The sequence below is a fragment of the Littorina saxatilis genome, linkage group LG10, assembly GCF_037325665.1.
Source record: "Littorina saxatilis isolate snail1 linkage group LG10, US_GU_Lsax_2.0, whole genome shotgun sequence".
NCBI lineage: Eukaryota > Metazoa > Mollusca > Gastropoda > Littorinimorpha > Littorinidae > Littorina > Littorina saxatilis.
Window position 1 is genome coordinate 4222825 of NC_090254.1, and position 22505 is coordinate 4245329.

At 40.7% G+C, this 22505-nt stretch overlaps 1 protein-coding gene across 1 annotated transcript in view; it reads right to left on the reverse strand.

Annotated features, from left to right (window-relative positions):
* Nucleotides 1–22505, reverse strand: part of LOC138977988 (endothelin-converting enzyme homolog) — a 129222-nt gene that overhangs the window by 14781 nt on the left and 91936 nt on the right. Inside the window, exons 11-18 of the mRNA XM_070350596.1 lie at nucleotides 21130–21306; nucleotides 18099–18202; nucleotides 17172–17282; nucleotides 16238–16305; nucleotides 11839–11963; nucleotides 9390–9455; nucleotides 6463–6558; nucleotides 3991–4067 (exon numbers count right to left, since the gene is read on the reverse strand). Of these exons, the coding sequence (XP_070206697.1) occupies nucleotides 3991–4067; nucleotides 6463–6558; nucleotides 9390–9455; nucleotides 11839–11963; nucleotides 16238–16305; nucleotides 17172–17282; nucleotides 18099–18202; nucleotides 21130–21306 (824 nt within the window). The remainder of the gene's footprint in view (nucleotides 1–3990; nucleotides 4068–6462; nucleotides 6559–9389; nucleotides 9456–11838; nucleotides 11964–16237; nucleotides 16306–17171; nucleotides 17283–18098; nucleotides 18203–21129; nucleotides 21307–22505) is intronic.

Sequence of the window (22505 nt, forward strand, 5' to 3'; positions counted from 1 at the left end):
ATGTCCGCTATTTATGTTGTGCAGTGCGTCGCCGTATAACCGGTCTGAGAGGGAGATAGCGGCCAGATGACAAGTGTGAAGGATCTGAGAAGCCGCCGAAGTATCATAACTCTAGACCAGCATAGCTGAAATTCGACGGGATTTCGCGAAGTTATTGCAAGGTTATGGTTGTCCGTATAGTTTTACCATAGAGGTCACAGGATGAGAGGAACTGAGTAGACCGAGGTCGCCAGTGGAAGGAATTAGTATTCAGATACATTTCCTAGTGAACGGCCATAGACGCTGTGTAATTCTGCGTATGAACAGATCGAGTTAAAATATGTCTATAAGATCTTAATTACGTAAGATATAATGAGTGTTTAGAAGGCAGAGCAGACGGTGATTTGAGTCTGCCGGAATATGAACTGTAACTGTTTTTTCTGACTACACACGAGCCGTGAGTCGATACCAGTAAAGTAGATATCGTGTGCCTGTGAGTTCACGGACTGTTTGTGTATTTCTCTACATAAGTGAAGGGTAGAGGGTTTTGTTAGTGAAATTGTGCACGGGATTGTAATCTCGCTTTGTTTTTGCATCCAAACCTGTGAGTACCCAATTTTTGAATACCTAACATTTATGTTCATGATTGTGTGTATTTGTGTGTATGTCATTTCATTTTCATTTTTCATTTTCATTACTTTATTGTCCCATCGCTGGGAAATTCGGGTCGCTTCCTCCCAGTGGAAAGCTAGCAGCAACGGCGTCGCGCTACCCAGGTGTCTGCGTGTTTAGGTGTATTCAGCCATCTGCACTTATGGCAGAATGACCAAGGTCTTTTACGTGCCATTGTGATGACACGGGGGTGGGACATGGCTTCCGTCTCTGGGTCTGCACATAAAGTTGACCCGTGTCCGTCCCGGCCCGAATTCGAACCTGCGACCTTTCAATCACAAGTCCAGTGCTCTACCAACTGAGCTACCGGGTCTGTCATAGCTGAACAATACAGTGGAGGGAACCTACATTTGGAGTTGTGTTTGTTCCTGTATGATAGCGTACTAGCGCATAGCTGTATAATACAGTGGAGGGAACCTACATTTGGAGTTGTGTTTGTTCCTGTATGATAGCGTACTAGCGCATAGCTGAACAATACAGTGGAGGGAACCTACATTTGGAGTTGTGTTTGTTCCTGTATGATAGCGTACTAGCGCATAGCTGAACAATACAGTGGAGGGAACCTACATTTGGAGTTGTGTTTGTTCCTGTATGATAGCGTACTAGCGCATAGCTGAACAATACAGTGGAGGGAACCTACATTTGGAGTTGTGTTTGTTCCTGTATGATAGCGTACTAGCGCATAGCTGAACAATACAGTGGAGGGAACCTACATTTGGAGTTGTGTTTGTTCCTGTATGATAGCGTACTAGCGCATAGCTGAACAATACAGTGGAGGGAACCTACATTTGGAGTTGTGTTTGTTCCTGTATGATAGCGTACTAGCGCATAGCTGAACAATACAGTGGAGGGAACCTACATTTGGAGTTGTGTTTGTTCCTGTATGATAGCGTACTAGCGCATAGCTGTATAATACAGTGGAGGGAACCTACATTTGGAGTTGTGTTTGTTCCTGTATGATAGCGTACTAGCGCATAGCTGTATAATACAGTGGAGGGAACCTACATTTGGAGTTGTGTTTGTTCCTGTATGATAGCGTACTAGCGCATAGCTGAACAATACAGTGGAGGGAACCTACATTTGGAGTTGTGTTTGTTCCTGTATGATAGCGTACTAGCGCATAGCTGAACAATACAGTGGAGGGAACCTACATTTGGAGTTGTGTTTGTTCCTGTATGATAGCGTACTAGCGCATAGCTGTATAATACAGTGGAGGGAACCTACATTTGGAGTTGTGTTTGTTCCTGTATGATAGCGTACTAGCGCATAGCTGAACAATACAGTGGAGGGAACCTACATTTGGAGTTGTGTTTGTTCCTGTATGATAGCGTACTAGCGCATAGCTGAACAATACAGTGGAGGGAACCTACATTTGGAGTTGTGTTTGTTCCTGTATGATAGCGTACTAGCGCATAGCTGTATAATACAGTGGAGGGAACCTACATTTGGAGTTGTGTTTGTTCCTGTATGATAGCGTACTAGCGCATAGCTGTATAATACAGTGGAGGGAACCTACATTTGGAGTTGTGTTTGTTCCTGTATGATAGCGTACTAGCGCATAGCTGTATAATACAGTGGAGGGAACCTACATTTGGAGTTGTGTTTGTTCCTGTATGATAGCGTACTAGCGCATAGCTGTATAATACAGTGGAGGGAACCTACATTTGGAGTTGTGTTTGTTCCTGTATGATAGCGTACTAGCGCATAGCTGAACAATACAGTGGAGGGAACCTACATTTGGAGTTGTGTTTGTTCCTGTATGATAGCGTACTAGCGCATAGCTGAACAATACAGTGGAGGGAACCTACATTTGGAGTTGTGTTTGTTCCTGTATGATAGCGTACTAGCGCATAGCTGAACAATACAGTGGAGGGAACCTACATTTGGAGTTGTGTTTGTTCCTGTATGATAGCGTACTAGCGCATAGCTGTATAATACAGTGGAGGGAACCTACATTTGGAGTTGTGTTTGTTCCTGTATGATAGCGTACTAGCGCATAGCTGAACAATACAGTGGAGGGAACCTACATTTGGAGTTGTGTTTGTTCCTGTATGATAGCGTACTAGCGCATAGCTGTATAATACAGTGGAGGGAACCTACATTTGGAGTTGTGTTTGTTCCTGTATGATAGCGTACTAGCGCATAGCTGTATAATACAGTGGAGGGAACCTACATTTGGAGTTGTGTTTGTTCCTGTATGACAGCGTACTAGCGCATAGCTGAACAATACAGTGGAGGGAACCTACATTTGGAGTTGTGTTTGTTCCTGTATGATAGCGTACTAGCGCATAGCTGAACAATACAGTGGAGGGAACCTACATTTGGAGTTGTGTTTGTTCCTGTATGATAGCGTACTAGCGCATAGCTGTATAATACAGTGGAGGGAACCTACATTTGGAGTTGTGTTTGTTCCTGTATGATAGCGTACTAGCGCATAGCTGAACAATACAGTGGAGGGAACCTACATTTGGAGTTGTGTTTGTTCCTGTATGATAGCGTACTAGCGCATAGCTGAACAATACAGTGGAGGGAACCTACATTTGGAGTTGTGTTTGTTCCTGTATGATAGCGTACTAGCGCATAGCTGTATAATACAGTGGAGGGAACCTACATTTGGAGTTGTGTTTGTTCCTGTATGATAGCGTACTAGCGCATAGCTGTATAATACAGTGGAGGGAACCTACATTTGGAGTTGTGTTTGTTCCTGTATGATAGCGTACTAGCGCATAGCTGAACAATACAGTGGAGGGAACCTACATTTGGAGTTGTGTTTGTTCCTGTATGATAGCGTACTAGCGCATAGCTGAACAATACAGTGGAGGGAACCTACATTTGGAGTAGTGTTTGTTCCTGTATGATAGCGTACTAGCGCATTTGCATTCATTCACAGTGTGTCCTCTCTTCTCTTCTTCCTCGTCCATGGGCTGAAACTCCCACGTTCACTCATGTTTTAGCACGAGTGGTTTTTTTTACGTGTATGGCCGGTTTTAACCCGCCATGCAGGCAGCATAAGCCGATTTCGGGGGAGGCATACTGGGTATTTTCGTGTTTCTATAACCTACCGAACTCTGACATGGATTACAGGATCTTTTCCGTGCGCACTTGGTCTTGTGCTTGCGTGTACACACGAAGGGGGTTAAGTCACTAGCAGATCTGCACATAAGTTGACCTGGGAGATCAGAAAAATCTCCACTCTTAACCCACCAGGCGGCAGCAACCGGGATTCGAACTCACGACCTCCCGATTAGGAGGCCGACGTCTTACCATCCCGCCACTGCGCCCGTCTCCTCTCAGAAAAAGTTATGCCCCTTAGGTCAGCAGAAGTGATGATAATCTCACCTGAACTTGGCGGGACTGTGAGGGTCCCTGACTATCTGCAGATGGTCCGCCTCCTTCACACTGCTCGAACACCACACCTGGAATTGCATACATAAGCTTAATTAATACATAATTGTAATTGCTCATTCACTTGTGTCTTCCCTGCAAGCGACTGAACATTTTGTCAGATAAGTGTTGTCTAATTAGTGTTTGACTGTCTGTGTACTTGAAACACTGCTGGGTCGATATATAATAATAATAATAATAAATGAGCATTTATATAGCGCAACATCATAACTTTACAATTATGCTCTTTGCGCTTGACACATTTAAAATTAAAACACACTTATACAAGCATTTACATCTACATTCATAGTCAACAACGCTTAATTAAAAGCATACACCATCACACATACATTACAAAAGATTCTTCCACTAACTAAGTAATAAAAACATGAATAAAATAGGTAGTAAAAAACAAGGAAATACCAGCTGAATACCCTTAATCAAACAGAACATGTTATCAACAATGCTGAAAACAGTCCTAGATGTTTATATACATTATCACTAAAACAACAAATACACTACATGTAGCCTACTGATGGACTGAGAAAACAAAATCAGGGGTTGTATTTCTTGAAGAGGTGCGTTTTAAGTGCTCGTTTGAATGCTGGGAACGTAACGTTTTGTTTTGTCAATAATTTAAATGTTACTTTTCTTGTTTATTCTATTCTGTATACATAAGCATCACTATCCATGAACATTATATCTCATTTGTATGTTTGACCAAATGTGACCTTTTACACAGATCGAGACTGTCATTTTTCTCCGAGACTGCTATACCGTCCAGGTAATGACATTAATATTACAGTCTGTGTTAAATGTCGTATTTAAAAAATGTCATAGTTAAAAATAACAATTACGTACATGATTGTATCAATACATTTCAGTTAGATTTATTGTTTTTATTTTGTACGATTACACACACACAATCATACATCTCTTGAAGCCTCGGCCAGCCTCCTAAATATGAGTTTTAGTCCTCCTCTGACGTCACATGGCTCAAAAATAGGAAATCTAATGTTCTTCAAAAGATACATTAAACTTTCTTTTACCACATACAGTTAAGCTTTATAGCTATCATTCCATATTTGACAAAAATGTACACATCAGCAGTAAGAGCTTAAAAGAATGATGTGTGTCAATGATTGTACCTAATACTGGCTCTTCTGTTGACTGCTTATTAGAATAGCTTCACGTATCACAGATATTAATATATATAATAAATTATGGCACTAAAATTGCGTTCTTAAAATACTTGACACTTGAACCTTTATCAACATTTGGACTTCTTTCTTTGTAAATTCCCTGCGTGTACATGAATGTACCATACAAAACAGTGCTGACCAGATCACCATACTTTGATTGACATCGTTAAAGGCTAAGCATGCAGACTGGAGTGGTAAGTTTATGTTACATCCCGTTCACAAAGCTCTCACGGCTGTTCACAGGGCTTCATTTCTGCTACTTTAGATGCATGCTATTTTTGGCACTCATCCTTTCCCCACAGCAAAGATAACACAGCAGCCAGCAGCTCTCTCAGTGCAAGGCCAATTTCCCAGTATAGCGCGCAAGCAGTTGTGTTTAACTGGCAAGCGAGCTGTTGGTAGCCAAACTATTCCCTCTGCTGGGCTATTTGTAACTCACACTAAAACACAAGCTAGGAACAGCCGTACTCTGCAACCTCACAAAGACCATGCCGATCATCCCCGATCTGAAAAAGTGATCAAATCTGTGCATATGGCCACTACTTGGCTACGCTTATTTTGTGCACGTTCTTCTTCTTCGTACGACGGTTGTGTCAGGCTCGGAATCCGGAGGATGCCACGAACATGGACGTTCTTTCCAGGTCCTCCAGTGCTCCCCACATTTTGGTCCTCAGATCTGTTGGGTCAGGCCATGTCTGGATGTGTGCACGTTCAACGTAAGCGTGGGGAGAGCGTGCAGCTTCCCAACCCCAATCAAACCACGCTCATGGAGATCCTCCCACGTTTGGCCACGATTGGTCACGATTGGTCACGATTGGCCACGATTGGTCACGATTGGCCACGATTGGTCACGATTGGTCACGTTTGGCCACGATTGGCCACGATTGGCCACGATTGGTCACGATTGGCCACGTTTGGCCACGATTGGTCACGATTGGCCACGATTGGTCACGATTGGCCACGATTGGTCACGATTGGTCACGATTGGTCACGATTGGCCACGATTGGCCACGATTGGTCACGTTTGGCCACGATTGGTCACGTTTGGCCACGATTGGTCACGATTGGCCACGATTGGTCACGATTGGTCACAATTGGTCACGATTGGCCACGATTGGTCACGTTTAGTCACAATTGGTCACGTTTGGCCACGATTGGTCACGCTCTCTGCCACTTTTCCATCGTAGTAGAGGCGGTATCCATGTGTGAACGGGGTATTACGTACCTGAGCAAAGCCCAAGAAGAAGATCTGGCGGTGTGTCATGTTGAGTGCAGGTAACGGCACCTCGGCTCCGTGCGTCTTCACCCAGTGCATGTAGGCCTGAGACGGAGAGACACATCATGAAACGTCTAATAGTCTGATTGAAATACAGTGGAACCCCCCCTTTAAAGACTTTCACAAATCTGATAAAATCGCTGGTCTTGAACAGGAGGTGGTCATAAAATGGGGGTCAATTTAGCGAAGAGGTAAACATGCAGAGAAAGCAGGGTCTTAAAAGGGAGGGAGTATTAAATCAGTGGGTCTTAAAAGGGAGGGAGTATTAAATCAGTGGGTCTTAAAAGGGAGGGAGTATTAAATCGGTGGGTCTTAAAAGGGAGGGAGTATTAAATCGGTGGGTCTTAAAAGGGAGGGAGTATTAAATCGGTGGGTCTTAAAAGGGAGGGAGTATTAAATCAGTGGGTCTTAAAAGGGAGGGAGTATTAAATCAGTGGGTCTTAAAAGGGAGTGAGTATTAAATCGGTGGGTCTTAAAAGGGAGGGAGTATTAAATCGGTGGGTCTTAAAAGGGAGGGAGTATTAAATCGGTGGGTCTTAAAAGGGAGGGAGTATTAAATCGGTGGGTCTTAAAAGGGAGGGAGTATTAAATCAGTGGGTCTTAAAAGGGAGGGAGTATTAAATCAGTGGGTCTTTAAAGGGAGGGAGTATTAAATCGGTGGGTCTTAAAAGGGAGGGAGTATTAAATCAGTGGGTCTCAAAAGGGAGGGAGTATTAAATCGGTGGGTCTTAAAAGGGAGGGAGTATTAAATCAGTGGGTCTTAAAAGGGAGGGAGTATTAAATCAGTGGGTCTTAAAAGGGAGGGAGTATTAAATCGGTGGGTCTTAAAAGGGAGGGAGTATTAAATCAGTGGGTCTTTAAAGGGAGGGAGTATTAAATCGGTGGGTCTTAAAAGGGAGGGAGTATTAAATCAGTGGGTCTTAAAAGGGAGGGAGTATTAAATCGGTGGGTCTTAAAAGGGAGGGAGTATTAAATCGGTGGGTCTCAAAAGGGAGGGAGTATTAAATCGGTGGGTCTTAAAAGGGAGGGAGTATTAAATCGGTGGGTCTTAAAAGGGAGGGAGTATTAAATCGGTGGGTCTTAAAAGGGAGGGAGTATTAAATCGGTGGGTCTCAAAAGGGAGGGAGTATTAAATCGGTGGGTCTTAAAAGGGAGGGAGTATTAAATCGGTGGGTCTTAAAAGGGAGGGAGTATTAAATCGGTGGGTCTTAAAAGGGAGGGAGTATTAAATCGGTGGGTCTTAAAAGGGAGGGAGTATTAAATCGGTGGGTCTCAAAAGGGAGGGAGTATTAAATCGGTGGGTCTCAAAAGGGAGGGAGTATTAAATCAGTGGGTCTTAAAAGGGAGGGAGTATTAAATCGGTGGGTCTTAAAAGGGAGGGAGTATTAAATCGGTGGGTCTTAAAAGGGAGGGAGTATTAAATCGGTGGGTCTTAAAAGGGAGGGAGTATTAAATCAGTGGGTCTTAAAAGGGAGGGAGTATTAAATCAGTGGGTCTTAAAAGGGAGGGGGTATTAAATCAGTGGGTCTTAAAAGGGAGGGAGTATTAAATCAGTGGGTCTTAAAAGGGAGGGAGTATTAAATCAGTGGGTCTTAAAAGGGAGGGAGTATTAAATCAGTGGGTCTTAAAAGGGAGGGGGTATTAAATCAGTGGGTCTTAAAAGGGAGGGAGTATTAAATCAGTGGGTCTTAAAAGGGAGGGAGTATTAAATCAGTGGGTCTTTAAAGGGAGGGAGTATTAAATCAGTGGGTCTTTAAAGGGAGGGAGTATTAAATCGGTGGGTCTTAAAAGGGAGGGAGTATTAAATCAGTGGGTCTTAAAAGGGAGGGAGTATTAAATCGGTGGGTCTTAAAAGGGAGGGAGTATTAAATCGGTGGGTCTTTAAAGGGAGGGAGTATTAAATCGGTGGGTCTTAAAAGGGAGGGAGTATTAAATCGGTGGGTCTTAAAAGGGAGGGAGTATTAAATCGGTGGGTCTTAAAAGGGAGGGATTATTAAATCGGTGGGTCTTAAAAGGGAGGGAGTATTAAATCGGTGGGTCTCAAAAGGGAGGGAGTATTAAATCAGTGGGTCTTAAAAGGGAGGGAGTATTAAATCGGTGGGTCTCAAAAGGGAGGGAGTATTAAATCAGTGGGTCTTAAAAGGGAGGGAGTATTAAATCGGTGGGTCTCAAAAGGGAGGGAGTATTAAATCGGTGGGTCTTAAAAGGGAGGGAGTATTAAATCGGTGGGTCTTAAAAGGGAGGGAGTATTAAATCGGTGGGTCTTAAAAGGGAGGGAGTATTAAATCAGTGGGTCTTAAAAGGGAGGGAGTATTAAATCGGTGGGTCTTAAAAGGGAGGGAGTATTAAATCGGTGGGTCTTAAAAGGGAGGGAGTATTAAATCGGTGGGTCTTAAAAGGGAGGGAGTATTAAATCGGTGGGTCTTAAAAGGGAGGGAGTATTAAATCGGTGGGCCTTAAAAGGGAGGGAGTATTAAATCGGTGGGTCTTAAAAGGGAGGGAGTATTAAATCAGTGGGCCTTAAAAGGGAGGGAGTATTAAATCAGTGGGTCTTAAAACGAGGGTTCCACTGTACTCTTGCCGCAGATGAAAGGAAGTGACTGCTACAGTGGAACCCCTCTCTCACAACCTCTGGTTTGGCTTTCCCACTTTCAATGCCCAGCCCTCTCACATTGTCTGATCATACAGGCGCCACACCAACTTGAGTGATTTGCCTAGCTTGACGCTCAACAACACTCGTTTTACACAACTGCCCATACAAAATGAACTCAAGAGACCTCCATCGTGAGAGGCAAGCGCTGTAACCACTGTGCCACTCCGGCGTTTTGCACTTAACAATTTTAATGAAACGGGCAGTAAGACAGATGTATACTTACATTGTACGCTGACTTCAAGCCTCCGTTGTCTGCTATGTTCTCACCGAGGGTCTGCTTGCCCCTGACCTTTGCACAGGATAAAAAAAAAAAATTCATTAAACTTTGACTGATCATGCTGTTGTCAGCACGCCGCCAGAATCCGTGCGTTAGGTGCGTGAGTCACTTCGCCACACACCGCCATAATAGTGGCGTTGGAAGTGGAAAATACCACGCTGGGGATTTTCCATACGAAAACCCACGTGATAGGTTCAGAGGTCGGCTGCATTATCATACGCGACAAATAACTCCCAGAACAGTTGATTTCATTGGTTAGTTTGGATACTACAGGTCATTGACGGCACCAACCCATGCCTTAGTTTCATATTTAGGATTCCAAAATGTCGCGAGTTGTCAGTGTTGTTGTTGCGAAGCGAAGCGGCGTGCGGAAGGCAGGCAGTGTGTGCATCAAACAGTGTTGTTGTGATGGATGGATAAGTGAGTGATGAGGGTGAAATTGAGTTAGCCAAATCAAGAGCTCGAGGTGTCAATGCTACTTTGGCCAAAACCCAATGCAAGCGGACGGACGCGATTCTGGTGCCGGGAATGTGCTGTGGCCACATGGCTGCGGCGCTTTGTGTTGAGCCGTGCTTCGAAGTGTGGCACACAAAGAAGGATGTTCTCCGTGCATAAACCAAGTTCTAAACAAGTCATTTATACAAAAACTGTAAATACTGTGACAGCAAGTGTTTCTTTTCTTCTATGGATAAAACCCAACGCAATGGGACTCGATTCTGGTGCCTGGAATGTGGTGTGGCGTTTTGCGTTGAGCTGTGCTTCCAAGTGTGGCACTGTAAATACTGTGACAGCAAGTGTTTCTTTTCTTCTACATGGATATATTCATCATAGTCATCACCCAGTCATCTCATTGTCTCATTCAGGTTAGTAAATTCTTTTTTGAGTATTCACTAACAACATTTTGTGCATATTTTCAAACATGTCTGTAGTATTTATGTGGTGCCTCTGGACTTTTTTTAATTTAAATTGTTGACATTTTCAATAGCATACCACACAAACACAACAAGCCTTTTGACAAATACAAAGTACATTTCTGAAACAATGAAAGATCTTTCTTTAATTGTGTGCAAAAAGTAAGTCTCCACATGTACTAGTTTTTTTACAATATTTTTTTCAAAATTTTCCAATTTTGGTTGTCAGCAGGCTATTTATTGACATTTTCAATAGCATACCACACAAACACAACAAGCCTTTTGACAAATACAAAGTACATTTCTGAAACAATGAAAGATCTTTCTTTAATTGTGTGCAAAAAGTAAATCTCCACATGTACTAGTTTTTTTACAATATTTTTTTCAAAATACAATATTTTTTTCAAAATTTCCCAATTTTGGTTGTCAGCAGGCTATTTATATGCTTTGGCTCAGGCGTTCTGAGTGTATAGTCATGTCATAGGGTGGACGTGTTGAATGAGTTAACCTTAAAACATACATTTTCATTAACCTTAAAACATACATTTTCATTAAGCTTAAAACATACATTTTCAAGTTGAGTGCAAATGTAACGTGTTCAAATAAATATAATTTATGTGAAGGAATGGTTGGCAAGAGTGGTGAACTGTTGAGGAATTCTCGTTTCGTACCCAATCCGAAAATTTCATACCACCGTTTGAATACCCATAGGGCAATGCTTCCTTCCACCTACAACTTGTCAACAAGAAAGAATGCGTTATGGGAAACGTAGAATTTCTACACTCTGACATTCCAAAGCAGGCATCAAGTAAAGTCTGAAATGTGTTAATACCATATACATGTATATAATGTCCCTGATCTATTTCATGTACGATTCATACCCGAACGCATTAAAACTCCCACTCAGACAGACAGAAGTTACCATCATATTTTCATATCTCTCAGCTGAAAGTATCTGTCATTAAATGACCCCAGGTCACAAGGCCAGTGTCTTTTTAATTACAAAGTACACAGCTGGTAGTGTACAGTGTGTTTGAATAAAGCAGGAATGGTGCCCGCTGGGTGGCTTTTATGTGGCGGCACACTTCCAGGAACAAACATATTTCGAGTCTGTACCAATGCCTTTGCTTGTGCACCCATTACTAAAGACTCAAGATTTTACTGTCCTTATAAAAACAAGGAAAAATGCCACGCCAGAAGCAACTATTGTGTAACTGTTTCTCCTTTTTAGGTCAAATGTGGGACTTGCGCCTTGTACAGCTAAACCTCTTGTATATAGTCCCTAAAGTACTGTACTCCCTCCAAAACACAACCCCCCCCCCCCAACCCCCACTGTAGACAGGCAGAAGTTTATTGCAGGGGTTGTTTCCCTTGGTCAGCGGGGCCGTTCACACCGTTAAAAATTCGTGATATCTTTTCAGACTTGATTTTCCCAGATATTTGGAGCTCTTAAAGGGGGGGGGGGGGGGGTAAACTGTACTTACATTTTCATCATTCAGCTTGTAACTGGAATACTGGTCCTCCATGCACTGTGCTCGTTCCTGGAAACGCTTGATCACGTCCTGATTCCACCATGGGTGAAGGTTGCCGTTCTTATCAAACTCACGACCTGCAAACAAAGACAGACGATACTGATTCATGACCAAACATTGAAGGGGAAAAGGGAAATACTGTTCTATGGTTATAAGCTTCAGTGCTCATGATGATGGGGGGAGATTCAAAGAAAGAAAGCAATTTCAAACTTTAAAAAACACACACTAGCAAAGTGACCACTGTAAGTTTTCTGAAATTATGAATGTTAAAACCTTCCAGGAAGCCGGTGGAATATTAACAGAAACAGATATAAATATATATATATGCCACATAATCAAAAAAACAAGAACTATAGGTATGTTGTTGGAACGTTTAAATATTGACAAAACAAAACAATTAAAACGTTCACAACGTTAACGTAACGTTTTATTTTGTCAATAATGAAACGTTCCGCAATAACATACCTTTTATTTATTTTTATTCTGAATTTTGGAACGTTGGCAGACTATTTCTTTTTTTGATTATATGCCGCATAGGAAGCATTGTGTATATAGTGGGCGTTTCCAGGATCGTCATATATGGATTCTCGAGAGGGCGATATTGGGGGCTCCGAGAGGCATAATTGGCTTCAAAGGGAGGTAAATTTACGGACCTTAATTATGAACAGAAAATCTCAGAAAACAATTGGTCTTAAAAGGGGATTATAAGGAGGGGGGGGGGGGGGGGGGGGGGGTCAACTGTATCTACCAGAGCAGGACAGGAACAACATGAGTTGCACATGCAGTAACAGTACAAAGAAGTGTACAATAACCATGACATAATGAGACACCGATCACTACAAAAAGGTATTCTTTTTTCAAACACTGTACATCTGAGCACATTTTACACACAAACATCCCTCATATACAGTGTGCCAATTATTCATTACAACGGTAAGTCAATTCCTCAACAAATTTAGTGGGTTGATTATTTTTACACAGGTTTCTAAAACCTGAACCAATAAAAGCTACTAGTGTATGCCATTTGGTATAAAACTAAAACGATTGCACAAGCAATGTTAGCTACCACATGGTTTTTATAACACACCCAGCAAATACACTTTAAACACCAACTTTGACCTTTTATATTATTAATGTTCACATTCATATAACAAACATACCTTACACACAAGCTTACATTAATTTACTGAGACATTATTTTTCTTTCTAACAAATATTGGGAGAACGCACAATAAATTAATATGTTCTGAAAAATGTGTCATCCATTTTGAACAATTAATACTCCACGTATAAGTTTCAAATGTGAAAGAAAAAAAGAAAATGAAAATGTTATCTTTTTTCTTATTCTCAAAAGTGAACAATTTAACATTAAGACGCATCTTGCGTGATCTAGTATGGTGCACAACACTAGCTAAGGCCAATTATTAAATGATAAAAAAGAGGTCTATACTTTTTCAATGACAGAAATAAATAAATACCAGTTGTGACTGTGGGCTATATGCATGCAGGAAACTCGTGCTTCTAAATTGTGAAGTTACTACATGTAATCACTTTGTGTTTGTGGATATAATCAGATATTGTAAATTGTGTTTTGGGCACTTTAAACTACCAAGTTGAACACACACACACCAATGCCTTTTTTTTTTAATAGCAGAGAACTTTAATTGTCGAGAGAGAATAGAATCATCGGATGAGATAAAGAATCAAAAAACAAAGATTGTTTTCTGAAATGTTGATTACACAAACAAAAGAAAAATTCAGAAGTTACTACTGGAACAAAAATGAATTACAACACAAAACTTAAAGAACAAAGTTGAAAACATGAGCAAGAATCAGACATGTAGATCAAATATATAGCATTTATCCCTTCACAAAATAAAGAATAAGGAAGGGATACTTGAGGCTATTGAAATTCAAGTTCAGTGTCCCAAACTAACTTATCTGACCATCTCCATCATAGTTAAAAATTAATGAAGTTATTAAACCACCCTTGAGATGCCTGCATAAAAAGCATGGAACTTATTATGAGTCAAAACTATTGCTTTTCAACACCTTTATTTTCAGTAACAACTGTCTGGAGTGGTTCTCATAATCTGCAACATTTGGTAATTGCTTTCTGGAAATTGGGACACTAAACTTGAAATATTACTCAAGGAAGCACAGTACGGTACCTGTGATAAAAAGGAAGCACAGTACGGTACCTGTGATAAAAAGGAAACATTGTGGGACCAGCCAGAAGTGTCCTAGTCATTGCAGGTGGCCTAGCTGTCATGAGGTATATTTTAGTAAAAAAACAAACACAAAGAGACTACAGAAGTTGTCCTTGATTAGGAGGTGTCCTCTCATCAGAGGGTCCTTACATCACCGGTACCACTGTATCAACAATGAAATAAAATGATGGTGAGGGCAGACTGGGGTCTGGCCTGTGTAGAATCAACTGCAGGACTTCATTTATCCTAGCCCAGACCTGGGAACCCCTGTTTTGCTCTTTCTCAAACAAACTTGCATTGGTGTATTTTCAGGAAAATGAGTGTACTCCACACAGCATTTGAAAATTAATCCATGATTCAAACAAATTGCTTCACAGGGGTCAGTTGCGCCGTTAATTAAGTTAATTACCAATACATTTCAAACAAGTGCTCCTTTCAATGTTTACTGACAAACTGTAATCATGTGTCAAAATACTGAATCGGCTTCGGAATGTTCTTGTAAAGAAAAGTAGTCTGGGATTTTTTGTCGTATCTTTTTTCCACTGACTGTACTGCTTGTATTCTAGACAATCAAGCGTACACAACACGGCGACATTGTATTGGTTCCCAGGTCTGCTAGCCTTTAACTCACTCTCGACTATACACACACATTTGACAATTTCTAGAATGTTGTCCAAAGATAGCATCATCTTCTGAAAGCTCAGCTGTCAGCAGGTACGTTATATGAAGTCTTATATCACGCACGTATCTCCAGACTCGGACTCAAGGCGCAGGGATCTATTTATGCCCCTGTGGTAAACGCCCCTGTCATTAGTCATTAAAGACCACATGTACCCCTTTTGAGACCCTATTTTCCAGGGTCGAGGTGATCGAACAATGACTGTCGAGATCTGTGTAAAATGTCATATTTTGGTCAAAAATGCAAATAACATTTATGTATCGATCGAATTCTTTTCAGGTACTGACTTTGTTGTTGTCTTGACGATTGAACGAGCACACACACATGCAATCAAACACATAACTTCACAAGCTTCATATTTGGGCATTTCAGGTTGACTGAAACTTCAAAGGAACTACAAAACACACGTCATGTACTGACTTTGTTGTTGTTTTGACGATTGAACAGCACACACACATGCAATCAAACACATGACGTGTGTTTTGTAGTTTCTTTGAAGTTTCGGTCAACCTGAAACGCCCAAATATAAATGAAGTCCAATCGTGACTCTTTTGCTGCTAGCTTTCCACTGGGCTGAAGCGACCCAAATTCCCCAGCGATGGGACAATAAAGTAATGAAAATGAATATGAAAATGATCACAACCACAACTTTGCCATTAAAAAGAATCAAGATACTGATAACACAAACAAGATTTCACAACAAAGACCCTGGAAGCTTACGAGCGCAAACATCTTAAAAAGTGACTTTGAAAATTAAATACAACAAGTGCATGGTGAACCATCATTATCATGGTCCTCTTCAAAGTTTAACTTGTGAGAAGAACATGATCGATTCTCCATGGGAGAAATTGAGGACCATGCATTAATTGCAGCACAGTGATGCATACCTACTCTTAGCTAAGTACAGGTCTGCCGTTACTTCAGTGTGGGCGTGTGTGTGTTGGTGTGTATGTCAGTGTATGTGTGGGCGTGTGTGTGTGTGTGTCAGTGTGTGTGTGGGTGTGTGTGTGTGTGCGTGATTTTACCAACACTACGCGAAATTCCTTGTGCTTTAAATGTTTTTTAATGTCACTTGGCTCAATAAATACTGTATTCTGTATTCTGTATTCAGTGTCCTGTAGTTTTAAAACACTGCTTTTACCTGCCACAGGCCTGACTCAATGCAATATTTCCAGCTTTGAAGAGAATAATTAGATTAGCGTGAATAAATAAATAAGTGAATAAAAAGAGACAACTATGACCACACCAGCACCACACCAGGACACTGAAAATAAAATCAACATGCAGGTATATGTGAAAGCGCTGAGTACCAAAAGACCATAGATTGTGCCACAACGCTACACTATGCTCTACACAACAGTGTGCGGTTTAAATATAGTTGCACTACAGGGCTACACTACTCTTCCCAACACTGAGTGGTTAGTTGCACTACGACAAGCACAGCAAGGCAAACCACCGTCACCTTGATCGTCAAAGCCGTGAGTTAGTTCGTGACCCATGACCACGCCCATGGCTCCAAAGTTCAGAGATCTGAACACACGTACACCAATACATAGCATGAAGTAAGTACACTACAGGGGTCCCTGTAACACGAAGACACCAGACCTGGGAACCCCTGTTTTTCACTTGGAGTACGTATTCTCAAACAAACTTGTTGGATTTTCAGAAAAAATGAGTGTACTCCACACAGCATTTGAACATCCATGATTCAAACATGCTTCACACGCATCCGTCGCACCGTTAATTAAGTTTATCAATACATTTAAAATAAATACTTCTTTCAGTGTTTTCTGACAAAAACTGTAACCATGTGTCAATTAGCACTGGATCGGCTTTGAGTTGCGCTTGTGAAGAAGAGTAGTCAAGGAATTTTTCTCACCATATTTGATTTCCACTGACCGTACTGATCGTATTCCAAGACAATCATAATGCATGCGTACAAAATACGGCAAAATCGTATGGGTTCCCAGGTCTGAGACACCCAAGGGTCAAAATCATTTGTCGATTAACAGGGTTCGCACTGCAAGTATGAATTGAGCTTCTATAAATATACTCAATGTTAGATAAGCTCGTTGCAATAAATGTAATATCATAAGCTGAGCAAAGTATGAAAAATGGTTGCATTAATAGCATGTGTTAGTATCAATTCTTAAGTTTACCAATACAACCAACACTAACAATGAAAATATAGCATATCAACATGTCTGAAAAAGAAGGATATAACATTGAAATAACATTAAAAACATTTTTTGTTTAACTTCAGAACAAAATCAGAACAAAGAACCAATCTCAAGAAAATACACGTAGAAGCATTTCTGAGTCATCAATAACATGTCTTGTGAACGTGAACTGGGAGTTTGCTCTATCATGTATCAGATGGAACAAAGTCCACTTACTTTGGAAACTTCTTGTCATAAAACGGTGCTTGTAGAATTCCTGCAGGGAAGACTATTTCATTCTTGGTTGGGGTGTAGTAGGCGTTGACAGTCTGCGGTGTCATGTCCCATCTAAGGAATCGTAAAATAAAGTGGTTTTAAACATTTTAAGTACTATTGAATGGCCACATTGGGGTGTGCACGTTAAAGATCCCACGATTGACAAAAGGGTCTTTCCTGGCAAAATTGTATGGGCATAGATACAAATGTCCACCAAATACCCGTGTGACTTGGAATAATAGGCCGTGAAAAGTAAATATTCGCCTTAATTGGCTTGAGATTTACTGGCTGATGTGAATGGGTGATATATTGAGTAAAAAATTCCATCTCACACGGCAGAAATTAATATGTAAAGCGCTTAGAGAACGTCAAGCGCTATATAAATCGCCCCATACATACACACAGACAGGTCAGATGAATATATATCACTCAAAATCTCCATAACTAATTTACTACACTACAATATTGCAGTCTACAATTTATCACATGTTACAATTAGGTTTCCAAATTACTGTAATAAGCTCATTTGCATATCAATCTAAATGATGGATTAGATCCCTTTGTTAGCCCAGCTGTTAGCAATGTCATATTGATCCGATGTGACAGATTAAAGTACTGAGTATCAGAATTACCTGCCATGGCTTTCTTTGGCACACTGACATATTTACCACAAAAACAAACAAATTAGAGACAGGAGAGGGAGGGGGAGAGGGAGGGGGAGGGGGGGGGGCGGGGGGTGCAGAGACATGCTTAAACACTGCACATGGATATAGCTCTCAAAAATGCAATACTTAACTGAGACCTACAGATACTATCGGTAAATTCCAATACCAGACAAAATGTGGAAAATGAGTCAGAATCTAATCAACTATTTGCTGATCAACTTACATATTCTTCTTTGGAGATTTCCTCAGTTTTTCAAAGTTTTTTCTCAGTGAAAACTTGAGATTCCTGATGTTGTTCAGGAAGTACTCCGACTCGTTGATCTGCAGCTGAAAAAGAACAAAAAGTCAATTTATACGGCAATAATCCATACACACACACACACACACACACACACACACACACACACATGTGCGCGTGCACACACACACACTAGCTGTGACACACACACACTGACACACACACTGTGACACAAACACACTGACACACACATGTATAATGTACACACAAATCAAGACAAAAATAAAAGCATACGTACCAGTGAAGACAAATTTTGGAAAGTTATCCCCCTTGATGCACAACACTAATTCCATGAAATTGTCTCCCCTGATGCACCAGTCTCACACAATTCCTGTCTCTGTTTCAAGGGCAGTTTATCTCAAGGTCAGAATGAATCTGATTACTTTAAATGTAATCAAATTCTACCTTCTCAAATAACATTCACAGCTATCAATAGTATTCAAGATTACTGTAGACCTGTGACACACTTTCAGTTGACTTCAAAGTTGTTTCAAGCTTTTTTCTAATATATGCCATCAGCTTTTTCAACAAAAAAACGGCTCATCATTTTCATTTGTCAAATATTAGATTACACAGCATAAACAAAAACAAAGCTGCTGATGATTCTGGACAACCCCCCCCCCCCCCCCCCTCCCCCACCCCCCCTAAAACATTTCAAATGCATAAGAACTATTTCAGCAATGCATGATGGATACAAACACAGAAAAAAGGCTTACAAATGCAAAGCAAAACAAAATGACACTTAAAAAATACAGAAAAGAAAAAAAAACGGCTCATCATTTTTATTTGTCAAAAATTAGATTTTTTTTCAAACACAGCATAAACAGAAACAAACTTGCTTATGATTCTACACTACTCGTCATTAAAAAAAAACTTACACATGCATTTGAGGGCAGATCTTTCTGATGAGGCCGTTTATCATAAAACCAATTATATGACTGGAAAGGCCGTTAATTCCCCTAACTTATTCAGAAAACAGATTGAGTTTACATGACGTAGTGTCGATACAGTGGAACCTACAACACAGACACCCCCCAAAATCAAATTCGCAAAATCAAGGTTCCCGCGACAAACTCGACAACAAATCAGAACAACTAAATCGAACCATGTTTAGCATGTCATTAGACAGAACAATCACATCTGCACCCAAAACAGTCAGTTTTGTTCATATATTACCCAAAATTGACTGTGTGATGATATCTTCTGCTATGGTCTGTTGAGACAGTGATATCAAAATCGAGACCGGAGGTCGAGATTTTGATATCACTGTCGAAACAGACCAATAGCAGAAGATATCATCACACAGTCAGTCAATGTTAGATATATTGGTAATTCTCTGGACATTTTGTATTTACTGTAAAGAAATTACAAAAGTATTTGTCTCAGTTTTGGCTGTTCCATATCCCTCCCTCTGATTATTATTTCTTGTTGTTCACTCTTTTCTTGTACTTTTCAGTATTTCAAAATGTCTTTTGTCACTTGCTCAACCAAATTCTGGGATCATTACATTTTCATATATATTTGTTTGTTTTTAAATGTAGGTGTTTTTGTTATATTTAGTCAAGTTTTGACTAAATATTTTAACATCGAGGGGGAATCGAAACGAGGGTCGTGGTGTATGTGCGTGTGTCTGTCTGTCTGTCTGTCTGTCTGTGTGTGTGTGTGTGTAGAGCGATTCAGACTAAACTACTGGACCGATCTTTATGAAATTTGACATGAGAGTTCCTGGGTATGAAATCCCCGAACGTTTTTTTCATTTTTTGGATAAATGTCTTTGATGACGTCATATCCGGCTTTTCGTGAAAGTTGAGGCGGCACTGTCACGCCCTCATTTTTCAACCAAATTGGTTGAAATTTTGGTCAAGTACTCTTCGACAAAGCCCGGGGTTCGGTATTGCATTTCAGCTTGGTGGCTTAAAAATTAATTAATGACTTTGGTCATTAAAAATCTGAAAATTGTAAAAAAAAATAAAAATTTATAAAACGATCCAAATTTACGTTTAACTTATTTTCCATCATTTGCTGATTCCAAAAACATATAAATATGTTATATTCGAATTAAAAACAAGCTCTGAAAATTAAATATATAAAAATTATTATCAAATTTTTTTTTTCGAAATCAATTTAAAAACACTTTCATCTTATTCCTTGTCGGTTCCTGATTCCAAAAATATATAGATATGATATGTTTGGATTAAAAACACGCTCAGAAAGTTAAAACGAAGAGAGGTACAGAAAAGCGTGCTATCCTTCTCAGCGCAACGAATACCCCGCTCTTTTTGTCAATTCCACGTGCACTGCCTTTGCCACGGGCGGTGGAGTGACGATGCTACGAGTATACGGTCTTGCTGCGTTCAGTTTCATTCTGTGAGTTCGACAGCTACTTGACTAAATATTGTATTTTCGCCTTACGCGACTTGTTTTTGAAGTGGGGAAGCAATAAAGAGGTCGTCGATATCAAAACTGATATCGACGGAAATGTCGTCGATATCACTTTTGCACTGAGCTCAGTTTTGCCCAATTGACCAATGGAAATCCACGTAACATATGAAATAGCAATATATCTTGTATATCTTCGTGGGCGCTAAGGCATGCTGAGCGGTGTAGGTGTCAATCCTCTCAGAAGGCATAAAAGGCAGTTTTTGAAGTCGTTTTAGCTGGTAATGAGACAAAAAATGGTACATTTGAGTAACTCGCCAACGCATAACTCAATCTGTTTTCTGAATAAGTTAGGGGAATAAACGGCCTAATTTCCAGTCATATAATTGGTTTTACAATAAACGGCCTCATCAGAAAGATCTGCCCTCAAACGCATGTGTAAAGTTTTTTATGACGAGTAGAGAAGACACCCCCAACCACTCCCCCCCCCCCCCCCACACACACACCATCACAAAAATAACATAAAAAAACAACAGAAGAAGAAGAAAGAAGAAAGAAAAAAACAGACGTAACTGACCAGCTGATAGTCTTGGTCCAGACGGGTGGTGTTGAGGATGTACTTAGGGAAGCCGATCATGTCGACCACAGCGTTGGCTTTCTCAATGGCCGCCTTGCGTGTCTTCTGGTCCATCCAGCTCAGGTTGGGCAGGTTGTTCTTGAAGGCCGATTTCACCTCGTCAATCATCTTCTCCGCCTGTCAGAGCATTATAAACCACATCCCTTTGAAAAACAAGAAAGGCAAGTTGTTGGAACGTTGTTATTGACAAAATTACGTTAGTCACATTAATATATCGACCCAACGCTCTTTTAAGTGAACCAACAAACAAATATCACAATAAGCTTATCTTGATGGAATTCAGTTTTCGCCCACTCGCCAGTGAGCCGAGCGACATATCCGTTGGGTCGACATATTTGTGACTGTAACTTAATTTTGTCAATAACAACGTTCCAACAACTTACCTCTCTTGTTTTTTTTTTATTCTGAATTTTGGAACGTTGGCAGTCTCTTTGTTTTTGGAATTATTTTTTCACGCCTCTTTAAAAACAAAGCACAGCTATTTCATTTTTCATTTCATTGTATTTCATAACTCTATTGTCCCATCACTGGGAAATTTGGGGATCTTCCTCCCAGTGGAAAGCTAGCAGCAACGGAGTCGCGCTACCCAGGTGTAGTGTGTAAAAGTGCCTGTCGATCGAAGTATCCTACTTGTGCGTGTTTAGTTGTAATCAGCCACCGGCACTTATGGCAGAATGACCAAGGTCTTTTACATGCCACAGTGGTGACACGGTGGTGGAACATGGATACCGTCTCTGCACATAAAGTTGGCCCGTGTCCACCCCGGCCCGGGTTCAAACCTGCAACCCTAGGATCACTGGTCCAGTGCTGTACCCACTGAGTTACCGGTGAGTTATAGCTGTCACGTTTCTTCACACACCACATATGTGACCCTCCACCACGAAATGAGTCGCATGTCACCTTTGCATGATTTTCATATTTTTACATTTTCCTAAAGAATTTGTTATGCTCTATCCAGTGGTGAAAACCGTGTTAGAAAAGAGCGAAAACTGTTTGAGTTATAAGCATGTGACTAAGGTGACCCTCACACTGTTACCAGACACTCCCCGGACTTTTATTAAGCCTAGCGCAGAACCGCTCGAGGTGACATGCGACTCATTTCGTGGTGGAGGGTCACATATACACATGATTAATCCACCAAGCTGTCTCCGTGAACTCTAAAAGAGGACTTGGTTTTAAGAACGTAACAGACAAACCACAACAGGTTTCAAAATCAGAAGAAAAACAGACCATATTATGCTGCGCCTTTCACTCTTCTAAAACTATGTTACATCTTGTCTTTCTAACTTGATTAATTGAAAAACAAACAAAAAGAG